This window comes from Lycorma delicatula, chromosome 8 (genome assembly GCF_047948215.1).
Source record: "Lycorma delicatula isolate Av1 chromosome 8, ASM4794821v1, whole genome shotgun sequence".
Classification (NCBI taxonomy): Eukaryota; Metazoa; Arthropoda; class Insecta; order Hemiptera; family Fulgoridae; genus Lycorma; species Lycorma delicatula.
The window spans coordinates 97532602-97555691 of NC_134462.1; the positions used below are offsets into that span (position 1 = coordinate 97532602).

The following is a 23090-nucleotide window of genomic DNA, read 5'->3' on the forward strand; positions in this document are numbered from 1 at the left end:
ACAGGAAAAATAAGGTGTCCATTAGGCACCTTGAATATTATTTTTATTTTAAGTAATGTAAGATTTTTTTTGTACCTTTTTATCTATTAATGATAAGTTCAGAAATTGCTAATTTATCTATTATGTATAATGGTATACTTGATATACTCCGATATAAGTGAATTTTCTACATTAATGTTGATCGAATTTGTTAACTTATCATTCTACATAGAGAGTATTTAGTTGACTTTCATTGACCCTTTGAATATGTGTATTCATATTACATGTGACTTCTATAGACTTTAATCACAGTAAAAATCACCAAACCCTCAAAATTCTGATTATTTTCATTTTTCCTAATATATTTTTAATTTATAAATTCAGTTTGGTTGATTTGTTGTTTTTTCACAATTACTTCTTTATCTTTTGAGTATTTACTGAACTTTTTGTTTTCTTTTTCAAGAATGATCTTTCACAAACTTTCTTCTGTCTTTCCTCTTTTTGTAAGGAGGGCACTCTTCTCCAAATTATCTAACTAATCTTTCACGGTTTTTTCAAGAGATATTCTTCATCTAAATCTTTTAACTGGCTGTTTTGTTTTTTTTTCAGTAGACATTCATTCAAACCTTTTGCATGATTGCTTTCTTCTTCGGCAAACATTCTTAATTCAAATTTTCCATTTAAATTTTTTTTTCCTTAATAAATACTCTTTCACCTAAGTTTATTAAATGATTTTTTCTCTTTTCTTTAAACTTGTGATTGGGTGAGATTTTTCACTATTTGTAGGTTTATTTGTTTTGGTCTTGCTTTTTTCATAATATTGATTAGTATATAGATAGGTAGTTTGTTCTGTTTGTCTAAAATGAGGGATATTAAAATGAAAGGTCTCATTAAGGATGTTGTAACAACTCATAATATTGAGTGTTCATTTTAAGGGTGCCACCATTAGGATCTCTAAACTATAAAACATAAATATTTTGTGGGGGTAACTTCACTTATTTTTCCCTAATCACTAACAGTGTAGTACTGGCATTTTTCAATTCACTTATATTTTTCCTATATGGTAGCCAGCTACTGTTTTATGATAGAAACATACTTTTTTCTTGGAAGTTTTCCCTAAATACAACTACTTACAATTTACACTCTATGGTTGAACGTGTTTTCCTTTGAGAAAAAATAAGTGAAGATTCCTATTTAAAGTGTTTTGTTTCTCAACAGTTTCAGACGTTATAATGGTGGCTTTTTTAAAATCAATATTCTGAATAAACATTATTTATGCTCAATAGAGAAATAATAATATACATTATAAAAATAGCTTAATTCTGTAACAAAAAAATCATGTCAGAAAGAAAGGCTAAAGTTTAATTCCTGAAGCATCATCACTTTGTTTTATTTTTCCTAGATAATTTTCACTACTGATATTCAAAATGAATAAACAATATTGCTCGTAATGTGTTATGTTTGTTGTTATACCTATAAAGCCAGTACTCCGAGAAAAAAATTGCTTGCAAACTGAATTCAGCTATTCTGATTAAGATATATATTTCATATTAATAGGTTATTTATTCTGGTATTCCTAACCATTAAGGTAAAAAATTGCTTTTTGGCCATTTTTTTTAACTTTGTGTTAATGTGTTTCATTCTTATAGTTTTTGGTTAAAATGTACTTCATAAAAAAATATGAAATGATGTATCATGTTATTAATTTATGTTTATTACCATAGATGCTTTTGTGACAGCCTTTAACATTTAGTGTTTAATTTATCAATTACATTAAACATACTGTTGCCTAGTCTTTATTATATTAAATACTTTATTTATGTGTGTTAGATGTATAAGTAATTAATTACTAGTTTTTTTTATTATGGTATGTATTTATACAATATAATTAAAAAAAAAAAACACAAACAAAATTTTGCTGTTGCTTTTGTATATGTTGGTTGGACTGATAGTGTATTGTTTACCAGCATACCCTGCAAGAAGTCGGAGCCAAGGTATTTTATGTAAATGTTTTCCCCCTTTCCTTCCTTTTTCTTTTGCTTTTATCAAGCCCTGAACACATCATCACCCTTTCGCTAATTATAACTTGTAATTATTATAATTATAGAAATTAATAATAAATGTGGTTCTATCACTTTTATAAATATATTGTATATGTATGAATAAATTATTTATAGTTTAGTTAGTTTTTTATGTATTATATTTTAATATATTAATTCACTGGTTGGTTTTTTAATCCATATTTCTGAAATATAATTTACATGTTTATGGGTATTCACATTTATATGGAAGAACTAGTTTTGCAGTCTTCTGTTTAATAAATATTTAAAATAATTGTTTCGGGTCTTATTAAATTTTAATTTTATGAGAATTTTTACAACACTCACTACTTTTTTATATAACAGTTGATATATATTTTTTAAAAAAATTTAAAGATGAAAGTGTAGAGAAAACATTCACACTTCATCACAAAGGTTTTAATAATAAAGCATGACAAAAGAGAAATAAAAATAAAAAATAAATTGGATATTAAAAAATAATGCCTTAATTTTTTATGATGACAAAAATTACATTGCAATAGTAGAAAAAAGAAAGTAAATACTTCAGAAGAAGTAGTCATAGAAAAATAGATAAGGTGACCAAAAAGTTGGTAAAATGTCCTTAAAAGATAACTTCCTATAAATAAGAAACACTTCCTATAAATAATCATTGAATTCCCCTCAATGTGTAATAGGTTGCAGTTTGATATTGTATATATGCAGTATATTGTGCCAATACCACCTCTATCAAGCTTCATAGTGAGGAAATCATGTAGATGTTGGATGCAGTAAAATGAAATTGCATGTCACTGATTTTCATCTTGCTTGAAGAAATATAGCCCTATGACACCAAAGGTTTTTAGGACGTGACACTAGACAGTTATATGATCATAATAAAGAGGATGTTAGTCAACACAGTTAGTGAAATAGTGTTTTCAGCAAATGCTTTTTGGTTTTTTCAATCATTTCAATTAGTTGCTGAATGGTCATCATTCTATAAGGAAGCAAATCTAAATTCAAATACAATATTAGTTAAACACTGATTAAAAATTAGTAACCCAGCACATATTGGTAAATTTTAATTATGGCAGAAATCATTAGTGCAAGTAAAAGTTTAAATTTCAAAAGGTGGAAAATTTCAGTGTAAAAAAATAAAACCTGATTGGTTTCATATCTTCCAGTAAGAAAATATTTATAAATGTTCATAAATATTTAATTGCGCTTTTAACTACTAATGAAAAATTCAGAATCTATGTCAGTTATATTTAATTATTAAATTTGAAAAATAGGTAGTCATGATTGATATGACAGAGTTAATAATAACAATAGTGAATTTGCATGGTTCTACATAGTTGATGCCAGAAAGTCATGAGCCAAATTGTAAAACAAATGTTGCACAGTTTTTTCAGATTGGAGGTAGTGTAACTTGTAGTGATCACTTACAGATATCAAAGAAGACAGACAGAGAGAGCGAGTGGGAGGGGGGTGAGGTAGAGGTAGTCGTTTCTTAGTTGTGATTTTTTACTACAGCTCTAACCCCAGTGTTTTCTTTTTTTATCTCCAAAACACAAATATAATTTTAGATAAATTGTTCGTATAAAGTGTAACGTTCGAACAAAGAATCGTTCATGCATTGTGCGCAGCTGTCCGGCACACCATGTGGTCCACTCCACGCCAGTAGCAGTTAAAATAAAAATGTAAGCACATACATCAAACAAGAAAACCCATGCACCATCCATTTTTATGGGAAAGATGTGCACTATTTTATCTAACAAAAAAATAATAATTATAATAAAAAACCTAGTAGATAAAAAGATATTATTGATTTTAAAGTTAACTATTGTGCCACTTAGTGGTACTCTTGGTATAGGGAGAAGTGTGTTATGTACATGTATGTCCGCACTTGTTTGTGCATATATTTATATAAAATAGAGTTTTCAGTAAGTGGGGAGTAAGGGTTCAATAATACAATGTGTGTTCTGTTATGTTGATTTTTTTTAATTGATAACTATTCATTGAAATTGATAACCAGTGAGTTAATATGCATGGATATACTATTCTTCTAATTGGGTATATTGCTTCAACACACTCAATTACCTTTTTTTATTTCAGTTTGTTTTTATGTTTGTATATAACATATTATACAGTAAGTCTGTTTGTTTTTTTTATTTTTGTTTTTTTAAGGGATATCCAGTTTTACTATAATATAGATTATAAATTTATTTTAAAATTTAACTTACCATATTATAATGTGAATTTTCTAAGTACCTTCATATTCCTATTAAATATATATATTTTTTTATTTCTGATATGATATTTCTGAAACACACCAACTATTTATTTAACTAAAATTTTTATCTAAATTTTCACATAAATATTCTGGGAAGCAGCAGAGATATCTGTGCAAAAGTATTGAAGTGGAGGGAAAAAAGTAAAATATTAAACTGAAAAAATAATCTTTATAAATAATTTTATTTTACTGGTAGGATATAATTTTCTTATTTGTTTATTAATTAAACAAATACACATTGAAAATTAAATTATATTATTAATTAAATTACACATTGAATTAAACAAATTAATTGAACATAAGTAACATTAAATTATGAAAAGAAAAACCTTTTAATACTCTTATGTTGCACTGAATGGACTAATTTTTAAAGTTTAATTTCCATGATTTTATAAATTTTAATTGTGTACTTCTTGATTAACTAAAAATGATCCCATAATTTTAATCAGTTTCATCCCATATTCTGTGAATAAAGTTCACAATCGATGACTGCAGACATGATTCTATGAATCAAACTTGCAATTCCATCTAGACTTGTAGAAGAAATGGATCAAAGACTTCATTTTTAAAATGCTTCATACAGAGAGGTCCTTAGGCTTAATGCCTATTAGGAACAGTGTATTCAGGCTGTTATTCCACCATGGTCTTGTAGTGCAACTGAAGTAAGAACTAACCCATGAAAATGTAGTTGTTACCATGTTCTGAAAAATAATTTCTCTCTTCATATTTTACTGTGACTGTAACATTAGATAATGTTTGGATTTGTCTATGCAACTGATGCCAGTTACATATTTATTTGATTAAAATAAAAGGAGTATATATTAAAAAAAAAAAACAAGAAGAAATAAATATTTTTGTTGGCTCCATTCATGTTTACTTTTTTTATGGATTATCTGCATCCCAGATTCTAATACTAAATGATTTATTTTATTACTTACCCTTAAATGGAGAGCGGTTTTATCATTAAACAGTTTTAAAAATAAAATTTTCATTAGTCTCCATTCTGCCAGTATTTAAATCCAAAAATTAGGTTTTTCCTTGCCTTTGTCACTCAAAATAACAAAGAAGAGAGACATATTACAGTCACTCAAATGTGATAATTTGCACGACTTAATTGTAACTTTATGTCAACCTTCCTGTATACTTGAAAATTATCAGCTAGAAATCGACAATTACTTTTTACTCAATTTCTTTGAAAGTCATTTCATCACTTCTTCCATAGTCTCATCTAAAATCAGAGGAAGATCCTTGACTTTTGGCATTATGTATCCTATACATCATTTTCAAGAAAACAGTTGATATATTTTACAAACAGGGAAATAGAACAACACAAGGGAGTTTAAATTAATCCTATCAATGTAAGAAAAATTAAATCTAGATAGATGAAAAAATCCACTATTGAGAAAAATAAACCACGAGTAAAAAAAAAATTCCTGCAAAACAAATGCAAAAATAAAGAAAATATTAGTACATTTTTGAGGTTAAGGACTTCCTCCAAAACAGAACAGCTAAAGAATACATTAAAACTTTATCTGTATCTGAAGATAATTAATTATTTAAAAGTACTTGAGAATTCTACATTAGCAGCTCAAAAAATTATTCTCTCTAAATGATTTTATCCATCTGAATATGTATAAAACTGGTACATTATGCTTCTCAGGTAAGCATCACTGATATTGTGATGTATATTGCTAATTGTATGATAGAATATCCACACAAAAAAATTGTATATAAAAAACAATTTATCATCTAAGGGAATTTTCCTGTTAATTATATAGAATTTTTATTGCCCATAAAGCAAAATTTGTGGGTGTTGGATGACAAACTCTTGTAGAATAATAAAATTGATTTAGTTTGCAGAAAACTGAAACTGGACTGTTTTGCTTTGAAGCACCTTAATAAAACTGTAAGCTTGTCATTGTTATTAAATATTTATTATGTTTACGTATATTCTTGTCTGAAGTATAATAATCATCTTTTGAGACTCCTCAAAATATCTGAACGAGTTTTCAAGATAAAAGAAAATTCTGATCACTGTTTAATACCCATAAATATGAATCATGAATACTGATGTATTATGAGTGTACAACATTTGCTAAATTGAATAGTATTTTATTCTTAAATAATAGCATAAACTTTAAAAAAATCCTAATTAAAAAACAAAATCTTGAATTTTCTGCATATGTTCAACATGTAAATAAATATCTTATCAAATAATTTTCATTAAGGTCTTCTGAATTGTGATTTGTTTTGTAGTTATTTTTTTATATTTATATTTTTATTTTGGTATTATTTTGTGTTAGTAATTTTTTTTCTAATTAATTGTGTGTTTTGTAACATTTGTAAAAATGCTTTTTTGTTAAATGAATACAATTTTTATTGTTGTTGAAAGACTTACTGTATATTTTTATACTCTTATTTTTACATAGCCTGATGTAAGCATTCCTCCTAAAAATACCTTTTTTGTATGCTGTACCATACTATATTATTAATCTTGGCTTCTATTTATTGTTATTGCTAATGTATTTTAATTATTTATTAAAATCTATTAAAAAAATTAGTTTTTTTTTCTAATATTTATGTAAAAATATAGCAAAAAGTGGATTAATGGAGGTAATTCATAATAAAGTAAGATTTAATTTATTTATGTTATTTATCAGATTAGTGATTTAGTGTAGACTTAGATAAAAGTTACAAGAGTAGTTTCATTGTTGTCAATGTTGCTACAGTAGATAAGGTGAGATGTAAGTTGTGGTCTGGGTAATTTAAATATGTATCTTGGTTTTAAATTTTGTTCGGCAAATATTGTATCACTTGCCAAATATTTTAATACCTGAAAGATAGTAAAGGTATTTTAACTCGAGCCTGTCAGCTTGAGTTATTTTACCATTTGTATACCATTGTAAATCTGTGTATCAAAGCCAAAAGAAATAAATGTCCTTTCTGAGCTATTTCTTTCAAAATTAAATAATTGTTTGTTTTAAAGTGGCAACTGGATTCATTTGTTGAAAAAGATACTGTGGAAAATTATTTTTATCATGGTCGTTGTTTTTTCTTATTCACCACCTCAATCCAATCATTTCCAGATTAAAATATAATGTCTACTTAGAAAAACTCACAAAAATTGTTCTTTTTCCTTCTTTCTAAGTTTTATAAATACTTTTTTTGGGGTTCAATTAATTCACTATAAGTTCAAGCCTCTTTTTGAGTTAGGTTTTTAAAATTTTTATTTTTTAAATAATGTATTAAGTAGGTTAGACAAATTTTCATTCTACTTTCATCACATCTAAAATTAATTTTGTTCTTATTTGTCTTCATCCTTGTGATGAATTTCAAACTCACTTTAAATATAGTGTGACACGTTAATCTTGTTATAAATACATCTTATTTCTTCTTTTTGCAAAATAAACTAAAAAAAAAAATTACATATATATGAAAATTAGCAGCGAAGTCACATATTTATTTACATAGTTAACTGTACATTACAGATCATGCAATTTGAAACTTAATATGATTTGAAACAATAAACAGAATGTTTATTTTTAGAATTTTTCCAAAAATTAAGATTTTATCATCTTTTGATTATGAGTTCTGTGGATAGATTTTTAAAAACAAGTTTGTTAGCTTTTGTTTTTTTGTTTTACATTGGAGAAGAAAAATCCACAACCAGATACCCAGCAGCCCGTACTATTGGGTGTGTGGGGGTTTCCTTCCAAAGCAGGAACCTATTAAAAACCCTCCTCCTCTCATGACTCAGTGATGGAAAAAATCCGAAGGTATGGCATTGCCTTCTAAGTGTGCCAGCAGGTACTTCTTGTGCTGCCCTTCCGTGAAGGTTTCCAGCATCCCCTGGGGGCACCCAGCGACAGTGATCCTATTGGAACCCCGCTTCCCATCCCCAGAAGCTGGCCTTCCATCCCCACTTCTAGACCAAGCACCGCCCTATGCTCAAGCTTCGTCCTCTAGCTTATTCTTGAGCACCTTTTGAAACCATCTCGAACATTTTTTCTAGTCCTCTTCTGAGCTCATCATGACTCTCATAACCTCTTTGGGCAAGATGTGTCGATCAAATGGCCTTTCCGCATCCCATCTTGGGCAGCTCATGAAGGTGTGTACATCATCCACACCTTCACAGTATTGACATCTAGCTGTCGTGCAGAGTCCTCTAGAGTGTTGATAAACCCCAAATGATCCATGGCCTGTAAGCCGCTGGACCATCCAGTGGTCCACCTCCTCATGTCTCCTGCTAATCCAGGACTTTATGCAAGGAATAAGACAGCATGTCCATCTACTGGTCACTACATTATCCCACCTCTCATGCCATTTACCTAGCAGGTCACTTCTGGCCTGTATGGGATCACTACCTCCATATCTTATGAAGCGCTCTTTGGCTAGTATATCAAATGCGAGGGGGTGGGGGTGGTCAGGAAATGCATCACCCCAAATCCAGGATTGGAATTTTGGGGGGAAAAGCTGGGTAGTGCCAAGAACCGGGAGGCTTTGGATTAATAAGGAAGGGATAGGGAGATATAAGTATTGGAGTATTTCAACTCAGAAAGACCAAAAATATTCTAAGTCCTTATTTCCTATAGTTAACAGTGACATCACTATCAAGTCAAAGGACTCAGAAAAATTTCTATAGTTTTTTGAGGTTAGAATAACTAATGTGCTATTAACTATAATAGTAGAAACTGAAAAATCAAAATAAAATAACAATCCATTGTCCAAAACACACCAAAATTCACAGTCATGTCTAGTAAATATCCAGCAACAAAACCAATCCAACAAACTGAAAAAATATCACCAAAAACTAATCCAACAAACCAATGTTTGTTAGTTGTGACAGTCGAATGGTAGTAGGCAACCTGATATAGGACAAATCACACTCAAAAATGGCATAATCATTATCAAGTGTAACAAGGATCTCATTCCAGAATCAAGCTTACTAAGAAAATGAGGAGTAAAATATTTCTGTAGCTTTTTTCACAAAAAAAAAAAACACATACAGGTGACATTGAAACCTGAGACTTTTTCCTCTGCAGGTAATGGCTATACATTGAACTCTGAAGAAAATTGCTAACTTATTCTTCAAATATTTTATATTTGTCACAGCTATAAAAAAATACTGTGACAGACTTAGCACTTTCAGTCTTTGATTTCTGATTTAAGGTTAGTAAATTTGTGTTAATTGTTTTTAATGGTGCTAACTTCTAAATGTGGAAATTCTTAAAGATACATTGAAATAATATAATTTTTTACTTATTATTGCAGTTTTCTTTGTTATTCAGTTTTTTAAAGATAATTCTATTTTATGAACTTATATCTCACCTTATCATCTATGTAATAGTAATAAGTATTGTAATAACAGTAGTAATAATTTCCACTTCCCTTTTTTCACAAAGGTGAGGTATCATTGTACAAAAGTAACTTCTTAAAACACACATAATATCTGAAAACTAAAATATAAGTAATAAAAAAGTTTACATTTATTAAAAGTAATAAAAAATTTTATATTTATGATTTATTTTCACATTTTTAAATTCAGAAAATGTAAATTAATATCTTTATAAAAAATAAAAGAAAAGCATATCTACGCTACAAAGACTTTATAAGAAAACAACCAGTATCAGTTTATATGTATCTCTCGGAATGTTATCTTTTTTTTTGAATGTTATCTTGACCCGTTACATATTAGAAATATTAGCTCAAGGATGGAAAAAGGTTTAAGATCTCCAATGTAGAAACTTTAAACAATGAAATATAAACTTTAACATTTTTGTTAACTTATTTGTAAACAGATCGGTGGATAAAATTAACACAAAATTGAAAATTTTTGTAACCTTTTTTTTTGTCTTCAGTCATTTGACTGGTTTGATGCAGCTCTCCAAGATTCCCTATCTAGTGCTAGTCGTTTAATTCCAGTATACCCTCTACATCCTACATCCCTAACAATTTGTTTTACATATTCCAAACATGGCCTGCCTACACAATTTTTCCCTTCTACCTGTCCTTCCAATATTAAAGCGACTATTCCAGGATGCCTTAGTATGTGGCCTATAAGTCTGTCTCTTCTTTTAACTATATTTTTCCAAATGCTTCTTTCTTCATCTATTTGCCGCAATACCTCTTCATTTCACTTTATCCACCCATCTGATTTTTAACATTCTCCTATAGCACCACATTTCAAAAGCTTCTAATCTTTTCTTCTCAGGTACTCCGATTGTCCAAGTTTCACTTCCATATAAAGCGACACTCCAAACATACACTTTCAAAAATCTTTTCCTGACATTTAAATTAATTTTTGATGTAAACAAATTATATTCTTACTGAAGGCTCGTTTAGCTTGTGCTATTTGGCATTTTATATCGCTCCTGCTTCGTCCATCTTTAGTAATTCTACTTCCCAAATAACAAAATTCTTCTACCTCCATAATCTTTTCTCCTCCTATTTTCACATCCAGTTGTCCATCTTTGTTATTTCTACTACATTTCATTACTTTTGTTTTGTTCTTGCTTATTTTCATGCGATAGTTCTTGCGTAGGACTTCATCTATGCCGTTCATTGTTTCTTCTAAATCCTTTTTACTTTCGGCTAGAATTACTATATCATCAGCAAATCGTAGCATCTTTATCTTTTCACCTTGTACTGTTACTTCGGATCTAAATTGTTCTTTAACATCATTAACTGCTAGTTCCATGTAAAGATTAAAAAGTAACGGAGATAGGGAACATCCTTGTCGGACTCCCATTCTTATTACGGCTTCTTTCTTATGTTCTTCAATTATTACTGTTGCTGTTTGGTTCCTGTAAATGTTAGCAATTGTTCTTCTATCTCTGTATTTGAACCCTAATTTTTTAAAATGCTGAACATTTTATTCCAGTCTACGTTATCGAATGCCTTTTCTAGGCCTATAAATGGCAAGTATGTTGGCTTGTTTTTCTTTAATCTTCCTTCTACTATTAATCTGAGGCCTAAAATTGCTTCCCTTGTCCCTATACTTTTCCTGAAACCAAATTGGTCTTTTCATAACACTTCTTCCACACTCCTCTCAATTCTTCTGTATAAAATAGTTATGATTTTTGATGCATGACTAGTTAAACTAATTGTTCTGTATTCTTCATATTTATCTGCGCCTACTTTCTTTGGTATCATGACTATAACACTTTTTTGAAATCTTTTGGAACTTCCCCTTTTTCATAAATATTACACACCAGTTTGTATAATCTATCAATCACTTCCTCACCTGTACTGCGCAGTAATTATACAGGTATTCCGTCTATTCCAGGAGCCTTTCTGCCATTCAAATCTTTTAATGCTCTCTTAAATTCAGATCTCAGTATTGTTTCTCCCATTTCATCCTCTTCAATTTCCTCTTCTTCCTCTATAACACCATTTTCTTATTTATTTCCTCCCTATAACGCTTTAATATATTCCACCCACCTATTGACTTTACCTTTCGTATTATAAATCGGTGTACCATCTTTGTTTAACACATTTACATTTATGTACCATAAATTAAAATTAGATTTTAATTTATGGTACATAAATGTAAGTTATGGTAAGAAGAACTGCTTCTTCTTAAGTCTGTCTCATACTTCTTCTTAAGAAGTATAAGACAAACTTATACTTCTTTTTAAGTCTGTCTATTTTACCAATGATCATTTCTCTTTCCACTTCTGAACACTTTTCTTTAATTCACTCTTCTTTTGCTAGTTTGCACTTTCTGTTTATAGTATTTCTTAATTGTCGATAGTTCCTTTTACTTTCTTCATCACTAGCATTCTTATATTTTCTACGTTCATTCATCAGCTGCAATATATCATCTGAAACCAAAGGTTTTCTACCAGTTCTCTTTGTTCCGTGTAAGTTTGCTTCTGCTGATTTAAGAATTTCCTTTTTAACATTTTCCCATTCTTCTTCTACATTTTCTACCTTATCTTTTTTACTCAGACCTCTTGCGATGTCCTCCTCAAAAATCTTCTTTACCTCATCTTCCTCAAGCTTCTCTAAATTCCACCGATTCATCTGACACCTTTTCTTCAGGTTTTTAAACCCCAATCTACATTTCATTATCACTAAATTATGGTCGCTATCAATGACTGCTCCAGGGTAAGTTTTGCAGTCAATGAGTTGATTTCTAAATCTTTGCTTAACCATGATATAATCTATCTGATACCTTGCAGTATCGCCTTGCTTTTTCCAAGTGTATATTCTTCTATTATGATTTTTAAACCGCGTGTTGGCAATTACTAAATTATACTTCGTGCAAAACTCTATAAGTCGGTCCGCTCTTTCATTCCTTTTGCCCAACCTGTATTCATCCACTATATTTTCTTCCTTGCCTTTTCCAATGCTTGCATCCAATCTCCAACTATTATTAAAATTTCATCTCCTTTTATGTGTTTAATTGCTTTGTTGTCAATTTCTTTGTATATACACTACCTCATCATCATCTTGGGCGCTTGTAGGCATATGGACGTTAACAATCGTTGTCAGTTTAGGTTTTGATTTTATCCTTATTACAATGATTCTATCGCTATGCATTTTGAAATACTCTACTCTCTTCCCTATCTTCTTCTTCATTACGAAACTTATTCCTGCCTGCCCATTATTTGAAGCTGAGTTAATTATTCTAAAATCACCTGACCAAAAGTCATTTTCCTCTTCCCACCGAACCTCACTAATTCCTACTTCATCTACATTTATCCTATGCATTTCCCTCTTTAAATTTTCTAACCTACCAACCTTTTTTAAACTTCTAACATACCACGCTTCAACTCGTAGAATGTTATTTTTTAATTTTCTGGTGACCCCTTCCTTAGTAGTCCCCACCCGGAGATCTGAATGGGGGACTAGTTTACCTCCAGAATATTTTACTAAGGAAGACACGTCCATCATTGCTGTATGAAAATGCAGAGAGCTACATTTTCTTGGAAAAAAAGCAGCTGTAGTTTTCCATTCCTTTCAGCTGTGCAGTACTCAGAGGACTAAGTGATGTTGATATGGCCGTTTAAGTCGTTCTGACTTACGCCCTTAACAACTACTGAAAGAGCTGCTGCCTCTTTTCAGGAATCATTCCTTAGTCTGGCTCTCAACAGATACCTCTCTGATATGGTTGCACCTTCGGTCCAGCTACTCTGTATCACTGAGCCCTCAAGCCCCCTCACCAACAGCAAGGTCTCATGATTCATAGAGAGAGTTTTGTAACTAATCAACCTAAATTAATTACATAACAGAAATCCTTTGTTAAAGATTTTTTAATGACACAATCTCTAACTGAAAAAAAACCTTTGCAAAAAGAAAACATCCATAAAACTAAACATATCATACTTCAAGTAAATAAAATTGTTTTGATATTAAGTACACCACTTAAATGTTGTACGAGGGTATATTTTTGATGTTATCCCAAAATATCCTATCATAGCTGGGAGTTAAAAAGGAGTTCATAGCAAATAAAATTTTGGAAATAAAGTGTTAAATAAACTATCTCAAATTTAAAGGTTTTCAATTCATATTACAACTTATTAATTCTTTTTTTTTTAGATAATGGAAACCAAGGTCTCATGATTCATAGAGAGAGTTTTGTAACTAATCAACCTAAATTAATTACATAACAGAAATTCTTTTGTTAAAGATTTTTTAATGACACAATCTCTAACTGAAAAAAAACCTTTGCAAAAAGAAAACATCCATAAAACTAAACATATCATACTTCAAGTAAATAAAATTGTTTTGATATTAAGTACACCACTTAAATGTTGTACGAGGGTATATTTTTGATGTTATCCCAAAATATCCTATCATAGCTGGGAGTTAAAAAGGAGTTCATAGCAAATAAAATTTTGGAAATAAAGTGTTAAATAAACTATCTCAAATTTAAAGGTTTTCAATTCATATTACAACTTATTAATTCTTTTTTTTTTAGATAATGGAAAACCACTTCATTTCTGGTTAGCTTATTTATAGATCTATTCTAGTACAGTAGTTATCTAGATTTATAGATTATACTTAAGAATATGGAATACAATTTTTTAATTTATAACAAATGTGGTTGACACATTGTTAATAATTAAAAAGTGGTAAAGGGGTAAAGTGAAGAAAATATTTCAGAAGAAATGAACAGATTACATCATAACATCAAATATACTATGGAAAAAGAAGGAGAAAAGACTATTAACTTTCTAGATTTAACAATAAAAAGAAATAACAGTAGTTTAGATTTTGAAATGTACAGAAACGAAACTAATTTAATGTCATAGCTTACAACTCAAATCATCCGATGGAACATAAATCTGCACCTTTCAGATACATGATAAATAGATTAAAGAAAATAGCCTATAAAAAAAGAATTGAACACTATTTTTTGTGTAGCAGAAAGTAATGGATATAAAAAAGTAATGATTAGAAAAATGATAAAAATAAAAGAAGCGGAATTAAAAAAAACAATAAACAATAAAGAAATCTATAAATGGGCTAGATTAACATTCAGGAAAAGAAGTTATCCGATCACTTAAGAAGTTTACCCCCAAATTTTTAATAACATAGAGGAAAAAGATATTTATAACAGTAATGGTATATAAAACATAAAATGTAAATGCAATGCAAAATATGTTGGGCAAACAGGAAGAAAGTTAAAATTAAGAATAAGAAACAAATAAGTTTTTTTAAGTACAGAAAGCAAAATTTTAACTATGCAACACAGTTAATAAAAGGACATACCCCATTGAAAATCAATGAAACTAATTCACGATTGTGTGAAAGGAAAAAGAGTGAATATTTTAGAAATTTTTAAATTAAAGAATAGTGGAAAAATTATAATAAATGAACAGATTAATAATCAAGCGGATGTTTTATTTAGGATTCTTAATTTGCCCAGAACAGGATTACGAAATTTGTTTGAATTTGACGCTGATTTCAAAAAATAAGTTTCAAAGATTGTGTCGAGGTAGTACTGGAAAAAGTATTTCTTCTTTTCTGTGCAACTGATTTTTTAATTTATTTTATATTTTTTTGGGGTCGGTTCAATTAAAAAAAAGTGTTTTTACGAGTATTTGCAATAAAATTCACCACATAAGCTCGAAGCCCGTCTGTGAGAATATGGAATGAATATTTTGTATCATATGAAAAATGTCGTGTCTGATCGAGATTCAAACCTGGAACCTTCCGGATAAAAGGCTGATTAAAATTATTTATAACATTTTAAAAAGAACAGTTCAATGCATAATTTCTTATACAAATTATATTTATATAATACATATTTTATATTATACACGAATCAAGATAAATAGAAAATTAAAATACTTTTATTTTTTAATTCTGGGAATGTAGAAAACTATTTAATCCATATAACTAACACAAAACAGAAAAAAAATTATAGAAAATTTTGTAGCATATTTAATTTCTTGAATTCCGGGCACTTATGCAGTTTGTTTCACCCCAACTTTTTTTTATCGTATACGTCATTACAGACGTATTGTAAGATTAATTGCTGTTCAGTGTATAGCCATTTCTTTTTTCTTTTGGTAATTTTCGTTTTTCTTTTTGTCCATGAATATTTAGAACGGCTGAAAACGTTATTTTTGATGAAAAATTTTGCGAAGAATTTAAATATTTTCGGTTACTTTGTACCAAGTAACTTCTTCTGAAGAATCCTGTATTAAATGGCTACAAGACCATGGACGTTTTCAGTACGATATTACAAAGACGAGGCCTGTAAAAAACCAATGCGGCTCATGTCATCTTCAAAGGCAAAAGATGGATTCCATCGGCGTTGTACTGATTAAAAGTGTCGCAAAGAACTTGAATTTCGAACAGATTCATTTTTTGAAAAGTCAAATTTATCATTATCACAATTGTCCAATTGGTTTATTTTTGGTGTTATGAGCTTGATAGGCAGGATTTTCTTCAGTCCCAATCGGGCATAGTGTCGTCAGAATTATCTTCCCATACTGTTGTCGACTGGAAAAACGTTTTGCAGGGATATATGTGCAAAGTATCTGATTAGGCATCCACTGAAAATTGGGGGGCCTGGCATTCACGTGGAATTCGATGAAACATTACTAGTGGGGCGAAAGTACAATGTAGGCCGTATAGTGGGCGAGCAGTGGGTTTCCGAGGGAATTGAGGTGGACACCAATAAATGTTTCATGGTCGCTGTTGAAAATCGCACAGCTCAGACCTTAATGGCCGTTTTATAAAAGAACGTTTTACGTGGCTCTGTTTTACATCGTAGATGTGGAAGGATTACAGTAATCTTAAGGATCTTGGATACACCCATTTTACAGTCAATCATTCTAAAAATTTCGTTGACCCTCAAACTGGTGCATGTACCAATCACATCGAATCAATATGGCAAAAGAAAAGCATAAGTAACGTTTCGGTACCCACAGAGTCTTTTAACTTTTACAGTCATATTTGAGCGAATATATGTGGCGTAAAAAGTATCCTGATAACGCTTTGTTTTGTTTTTGGAAACACGTTTCTGACAACATTGCAATTAAAATTTTTCTTTGATGTTTATATTATTCGAATAAAATTTAGTTAAATTAAATTTCTGTTTCAGTTTAATGCGCATTAAGCATTTTTCATTGTTTGCACATTTTTTGCATTGTCATAACAATTAAAGTTTTGTTTGGGGTAAAGTTTTGTTTGCTATACTTAGTATAGTGCAAGAACTTGGAGAAACTGTCTTAATAGCCAGTTTCATTACGGTTGAAACGTTTCATTTAAAACATGCTTATTCATGTTTTTAACGATGTTATTTTTTTTTTTTTTAAATTAAGCTTGGTTTCATCTTTCTGGATAATTAAAACCAAAAACACAATAGAATATAGAGTTCTGAGAATTCTTACATTTATCATAAAGGCAATCAAAAAGCTATTCTCAAAAAGTTGCTGATTTCGCGACGAAGAATTATCGGATCAATTTTTTACTGAAAAATTTCCCGCAGAACGTTATTGAGAATTAAAAATAACATTTTAATCTTTAAAATTTCGTAGCTTGCTTGAAATTTTAAAAGCAAAACTAGTGATTGCAGTAAGATAGTACTCCGTGCCACACTGAAGATTTGACTACGTCATGTAGTCCAATGCGTTCTCTTGAAACAAAACAAGATCCTTTTTTGTCCATTATTTTTTTCCCACTGGTTTAATACAATTAAGGGTTAAGGTCTATGACAGAACAGAAATTGACAAAGAACATGAAGAAACAGAACAAGGAAAAAATATAAATTTACATTTGTCTAATTTCAATTGATTAAAGAAAATGTAGTATTTATTTTTTTACTATTGAAGAGAATAATTAGAGAAATACTTATTCATATAATATTATAATTAAATTTTCTAATGAAATTTATTTAGGATTCCTAACACAAAACATGTGTTTAAAAAAGTGAAGAACATATAAGTAATATTATATTATCTATTTGTTATTATAGTTATTTACTTTAATTTTAGTTCGTTTTTGTATAAATACTAAATTAATGGTCTGATGTCTTAAAACATAATCAGTAGTATCATTTCACTGAATCTGATAAAGTTATTCTATAAAAAACAATATGTCCATTAACTATATAATTTTAAGTTTTAACTGAATCAAAGATAAAATATCGAACACTAACTTTCATAATTTTTACTAAAGATTTAATAAATGAACGAATATTATTATTATTTATTTATTATTTTTTTGATAAACCAATGTTGTACTTACTGAATATTTTTGCTACTTATTGAAAGAACTATTTACTGAATTATTTGTAGTAATTCCTGACCTCTTGATGATTATTTTTCGATTGTTTTTTTTTATTATAACGCGAAGGTCTAACCTAAATAAACAAATCCTAAGATGTGGCTAAACAAAGCCGCGAAACGTCATTAAATTACGTAATTAAATGTGGGTTTTAATTATTGTTGATAGAATACGATGGTATAAAAATTGTGAAAATGCCATAAGTAGATTTTCTTTGGCCGAACTTATTGTTCACAATTGTCTATGTTACGAAGACGAAATGAAAATTTAGAAAAGTTCAAATTGAGAATCTGTGATGTGATTACAGGTAGTTCTTTCATTTCTTGGAAGCACATTAAAATCCGTGTAATGGCTTCGTGGAATTATTAATCCGTAATCTTTTTAACAGGATTTTAAGAACGTTACCTGTATTTTATGGTATTATTTTTTTCAAAAACCAATCAAATATTTTATAGGAGTGTTTCAGTGTCTGATAATGTTTAAATTTTGTAATTTTACTTACAGTTAAGTTTTTTTTCTTATAACATTTTATAACAACTTTTTTGATGATTGTAGGTAAAAGTGTTTAAATTTCTAAATTAATTTTAAATTTATAACATAGTATTTTTGGATTTATAAGCAAACAGTCTATTTGCATTTATACTAAAACCAAAGTGTTTTATCCCATTACTTTACCTTAACATTATGTATCACACAATAACCTTCTTATTAAAAAAAAGTTTGATTCAACATGGAGGAACCAAGATGCGGTCTTTCAAATAGACCATAAAGTAGTAATTTAGTAAATATGTAGATCCGCACTTGTTTCTTTACCTCCTAGAACCCGTTAGTTTTGAAGTATAAAACTGTTTCCATTCTTTAATATCACTCTGTGTAATTACTGTACATTATAAAATATACAATTTAAAACGTACAGAATGATTATTCTGAAATTTTCCAATAAATTCCTGTACAAATTAAATTGTAATCTCTACGTTAAATACTACTTACCTTTCTTAGCTCCATTCTTTTGTCTCTTGTTGATGCGTTTCGAAACCATTCCATTATCAAAACTTATTGTACTGATACTTTATATTTGTGTTAATCTTTACATAGCGTTTAGTCAACGCCCTTCCCTATATTTGACGTCATGCCTTATCTGGCTAACTTCGTGTTTAGTTGTTATTAATAGTTATACTTATCTTTTAATTTTATTTACCTATTTCCTGCTTTCAATAAATTGAGGTTCTTGAAAAGGATATCCGCTTGATTAATGATCTGTTCAATATTATGAGTGGAAAAGTAACAGTGGTGCCAATCATAATATTTGGCCCGCAAACATCTCAAATTTTCCTATGAATTTCAGTCTCAGAATTGGTTTTGGCATAAAAATCAGATTACTACTTTTCTCACTCCATAATTGGGGAAATCACGAATTGTAGCATTCATTAAAAATGGATGAACATAAACAACTAATAATAAAATTATTAAATTATTGTTACTAAAAGCTGAATACTGATTGAAAAAATTAAGCAACGCAAACTTCATCTATTTACATCGCGTATATAAGTGGCAAATTCAAAACGGTCTTTACTTTAAAAATACTCCTTGAATATTAAGTTTTTCTTTTCCTGGATTGAAGGGAACTATATGGGCGTCCTAGAGAGGTGACATCTTGTATAACAAAAAAAAAAAATATATATATATATACAGTAAATAAATAAACATTCTTTAAAATATAAGAAAAATAAAAATTAACGTATTACTTGTACAGTACTTCTGATAGTTGCTATTCAAGACAAACATGTTATAGCTTTACCACATAGCTAAACAGATCAATGTCTAGAATATTAATAAAACTTGTCGTATCAATTTGATTATAACTTTAAATTTACCCATTGATAGTATTCTGCGCAAGATGTAGAATAATATAACCATTGCTAGAAGTACATCATATTAAGATTCATCAAAATCAACATTTTTTTGGAAGAGAGTTTCTCAGTAGTCTCTTAAAGAACAGCAAACAATGGATTTAAAAAGTCTACTGATAAACTATCAGTATTAGAATATTCCCTAAAAATACATAAGTCTAATTTAAAATTTTGCGTATAATCTAATTTTTTTCTTAAATAATTTTGTTAAGTCATTTATTTAAATCCGATTTAGCTACGTTATTTAAGTATACAGTTTTTATTCAGTCATGATAGGCTTATCTATTTTACGTTACGTACAAAATAATAGCAAAGTTTATTAATTCAAGTTTGTTAAGGTATTTTGTAAAAATAGGAACTGTAAGTGACCTTGATTTTCTTTTGTATTGTTTCGCAGGGGCAGGTACTAGTACCGGTGGTGCTTGTGGTGGTAGTATGAGGGGACGTTGTTTGGCTGACAGTAGAAGTAGCAGTCCTCCGTTAGGGACATCACCCAGAAGTATACCTTTATCACCTTTAGGTTTGTTGCACTAATTTTATGGTATTTCTTACATTAATTCTTGTTTCAGTTCTCTTTATTTTTGTAATAGAAAATAAATAAAGAAAAATTAGATTGCATTTGGTAATTCGGTAGGGTGTTAATGATAGTTTAGTTGCTATAGGTGAACAATCAGAAAGTGAAGGACTATTAAATAGAATGCTGAAGAGTTTTATTTAAAACCGGTGTTGGACATACTAAGGAAAAGAATAGATAAAGAAAAAGTAGAACTAATGAGTGATTTCAAGTATCTGAAAAAACAGAGTGTATTAGGATTTACGTATTCTAATACTACACGTACTTTGTGTTATATATTAATAATAATAATAATAATAAATTTCACTTAAATTAAGTTTAAATGTGTAAAGAGCAATTTTTGGTAAAGCAACCAAACATCCCAACCCCGTAGGGAGAAGACACCCACCTTGTGACGTTACCGGTCGCCACATCATTCCCTCCGTTCCCAGCCTTGAGGGGCTTTACCGGAGGTCGTCTTTAGACCCTCTAACTGATTACATCTCACAGTCATCAGCCAGGCCTCGGTCGGGATGCCACCGATGTAAATGCCTCGGCAGACATTTGCGTCAGTAAAATACATATCAAATTTCGCCTTCACGTAGGCTTCAAACGGACATCTTCACATCCAATCTAACATGATTTCCTCAAACTAACTGACCGAAACCGCGGAAGCGCGAACTCCGCGCCTAGTAAAGATTTGACAACACCGTTCGTGACTGTGAATGCCTCAGAAAACAAGTGAGTTTAAAGTTAAATCAGTGCTACACTCATACCAATCAGAGTTATGTTTTACGAACATAGAAATTCAGACCTACACCCAAATAAGTCGACCAATTGAGGTCACATAACGGGTATCGCAACCTCATTCCGGTCCGCGCAGGAGCCGGGGAAAATCAAAATATCATTAATTAAAATTTCAGTTGGTTATAACTCTGGAACCAATGAAAATAACTAGGACTTATGATATATCGTTGAAAATCTCTCAGTGAGGGCTAAATATTGCAGTTAAGAAAAAGTCTAAAATCCAAATTGATTTGGATTTTGTGCTTTTTTTGGACACTTTTGGTCCAGTCGATTGCAATGAAAAAGGAGAGGTGCACAACTAGATGTTACAACACTCCTAAATCCAAAATTTCAACATCCTACGGCTAATCGTTTTTGAGTTATGCGATATATATATATATATATATATATATATATATATATATATACGTACGTATAGACGTCATGCCGAAACTAGTCAAAATGGATTCAGGGGTGGTCAAAATGGATATTTTCGTTGAAATCTGAAAACCGAAATTTTTCCCGATCACAATATTACCTTTACTTCGTACAAGGAAGTAAAAAAACTTTTCCCCAAATTCTCCACTTTCCAAAAAATCGAAAAATTTGTTTTTTTATTGCATATTGTTTTATGCCTTTCTAGGCATTGTAGTATTGCAAACGACCCAAAAATATATTTGTAGGCAATATAGGTGGTAGGGGAACCGATCAGAATTTAAAAATAACGACATCATAATTCACTTGCACCTCAAAAAAATAAATCTTAGGTAAATTTTTATTTTATTGTTTGTTCATTTTTCAGTGGAATTTTTTTTTAGTTTCTTTCTTTTAACATAGTAATTGTAGAGAGATCAAACAATTTTCTTGGGAGGTGATTTTTGGGGGTGGGGCAATAGAAAAAAACTAAAAAAAAATATAATTTTTTTGAATGTTTTTAACTTTTTTCATGTATCATTTTCCACTACACAGAGTGTTCCGGGATGTATTCCCCAAACTTCAGGTACTGATACATGACACCATAATGGGCAAAAAATTTCATATCGACATAACTCCTATTTTGCTTTGTTTTCCTTCTGGATGCCATTTTGTAATTTTTAACAAAAAAATTATTTCTCAGGAACGGGTAAACCTACTGCAATTAAATTTGGTAAAATTAAGGATAGTATTTTATTCTACAAAATAAAAAAAAATTAAAACGTCACCTTCAAAGATTTCAAAATAGCGGCCATCTTAATTTTCTAATCCTCAATAACCTTATTTAATTATTTGTTTGAACCAATTTTTTCATATAGAAAATTTATTAAGCAAACAATCGAGTTGTTGCAGACAATTTACAATTTTTTTTTTGTGCAGTTGTGCACCATTGTGCAAGCTGATAATTTTTATTAATTTACTATTATTATTTATTATTAATAATTTTTATTAAATTTAATGGAGGAAATAAAAACAGGCAAATAATTATCAGTTTGCACTATTCTATGTTCAGAGTAAAATAACTTTGTTAAATGGATAAACACAAAAGTTATTTTACACAAAACAAAATATATCAAAATGTGGCAGATTTTAAGTAGGTAATAATAGAAACAAAATTGTCAGTATTACAAAACAAAATAATTGTATATTTTAGAAAAATAAACTAACAAAAATTAAAAAAAAAAATAAATCAAATTTATTAAACGTCTATCTTTAAAGCTAATTCTAAATTTGTTTGAAATAATTTATTTCATTAGTGGGCAATAATAACAGCTGATTCCAACATTAAGTTTTGTGTATTGCATTTGAACAGC

The 23090-nt window shown here is 29.5% G+C and overlaps 1 protein-coding gene across 2 annotated transcripts in view; it reads left to right on the forward strand.

The window, feature by feature from the left end:
• The window catches only part of LOC142329562 (E3 ubiquitin-protein ligase MYCBP2-like), a 482039-nt gene that overhangs the window by 365112 nt on the left and 93837 nt on the right, over window positions 1–23090 (forward strand). For both annotated transcript variants that reach the window (XM_075374241.1, XM_075374242.1), the window contains exon 12: window positions 20362–20484. In XM_075374241.1, the coding sequence (XP_075230356.1) occupies window positions 20362–20484 (123 nt within the window). The remainder of the gene's footprint in view (window positions 1–20361; window positions 20485–23090) is intronic.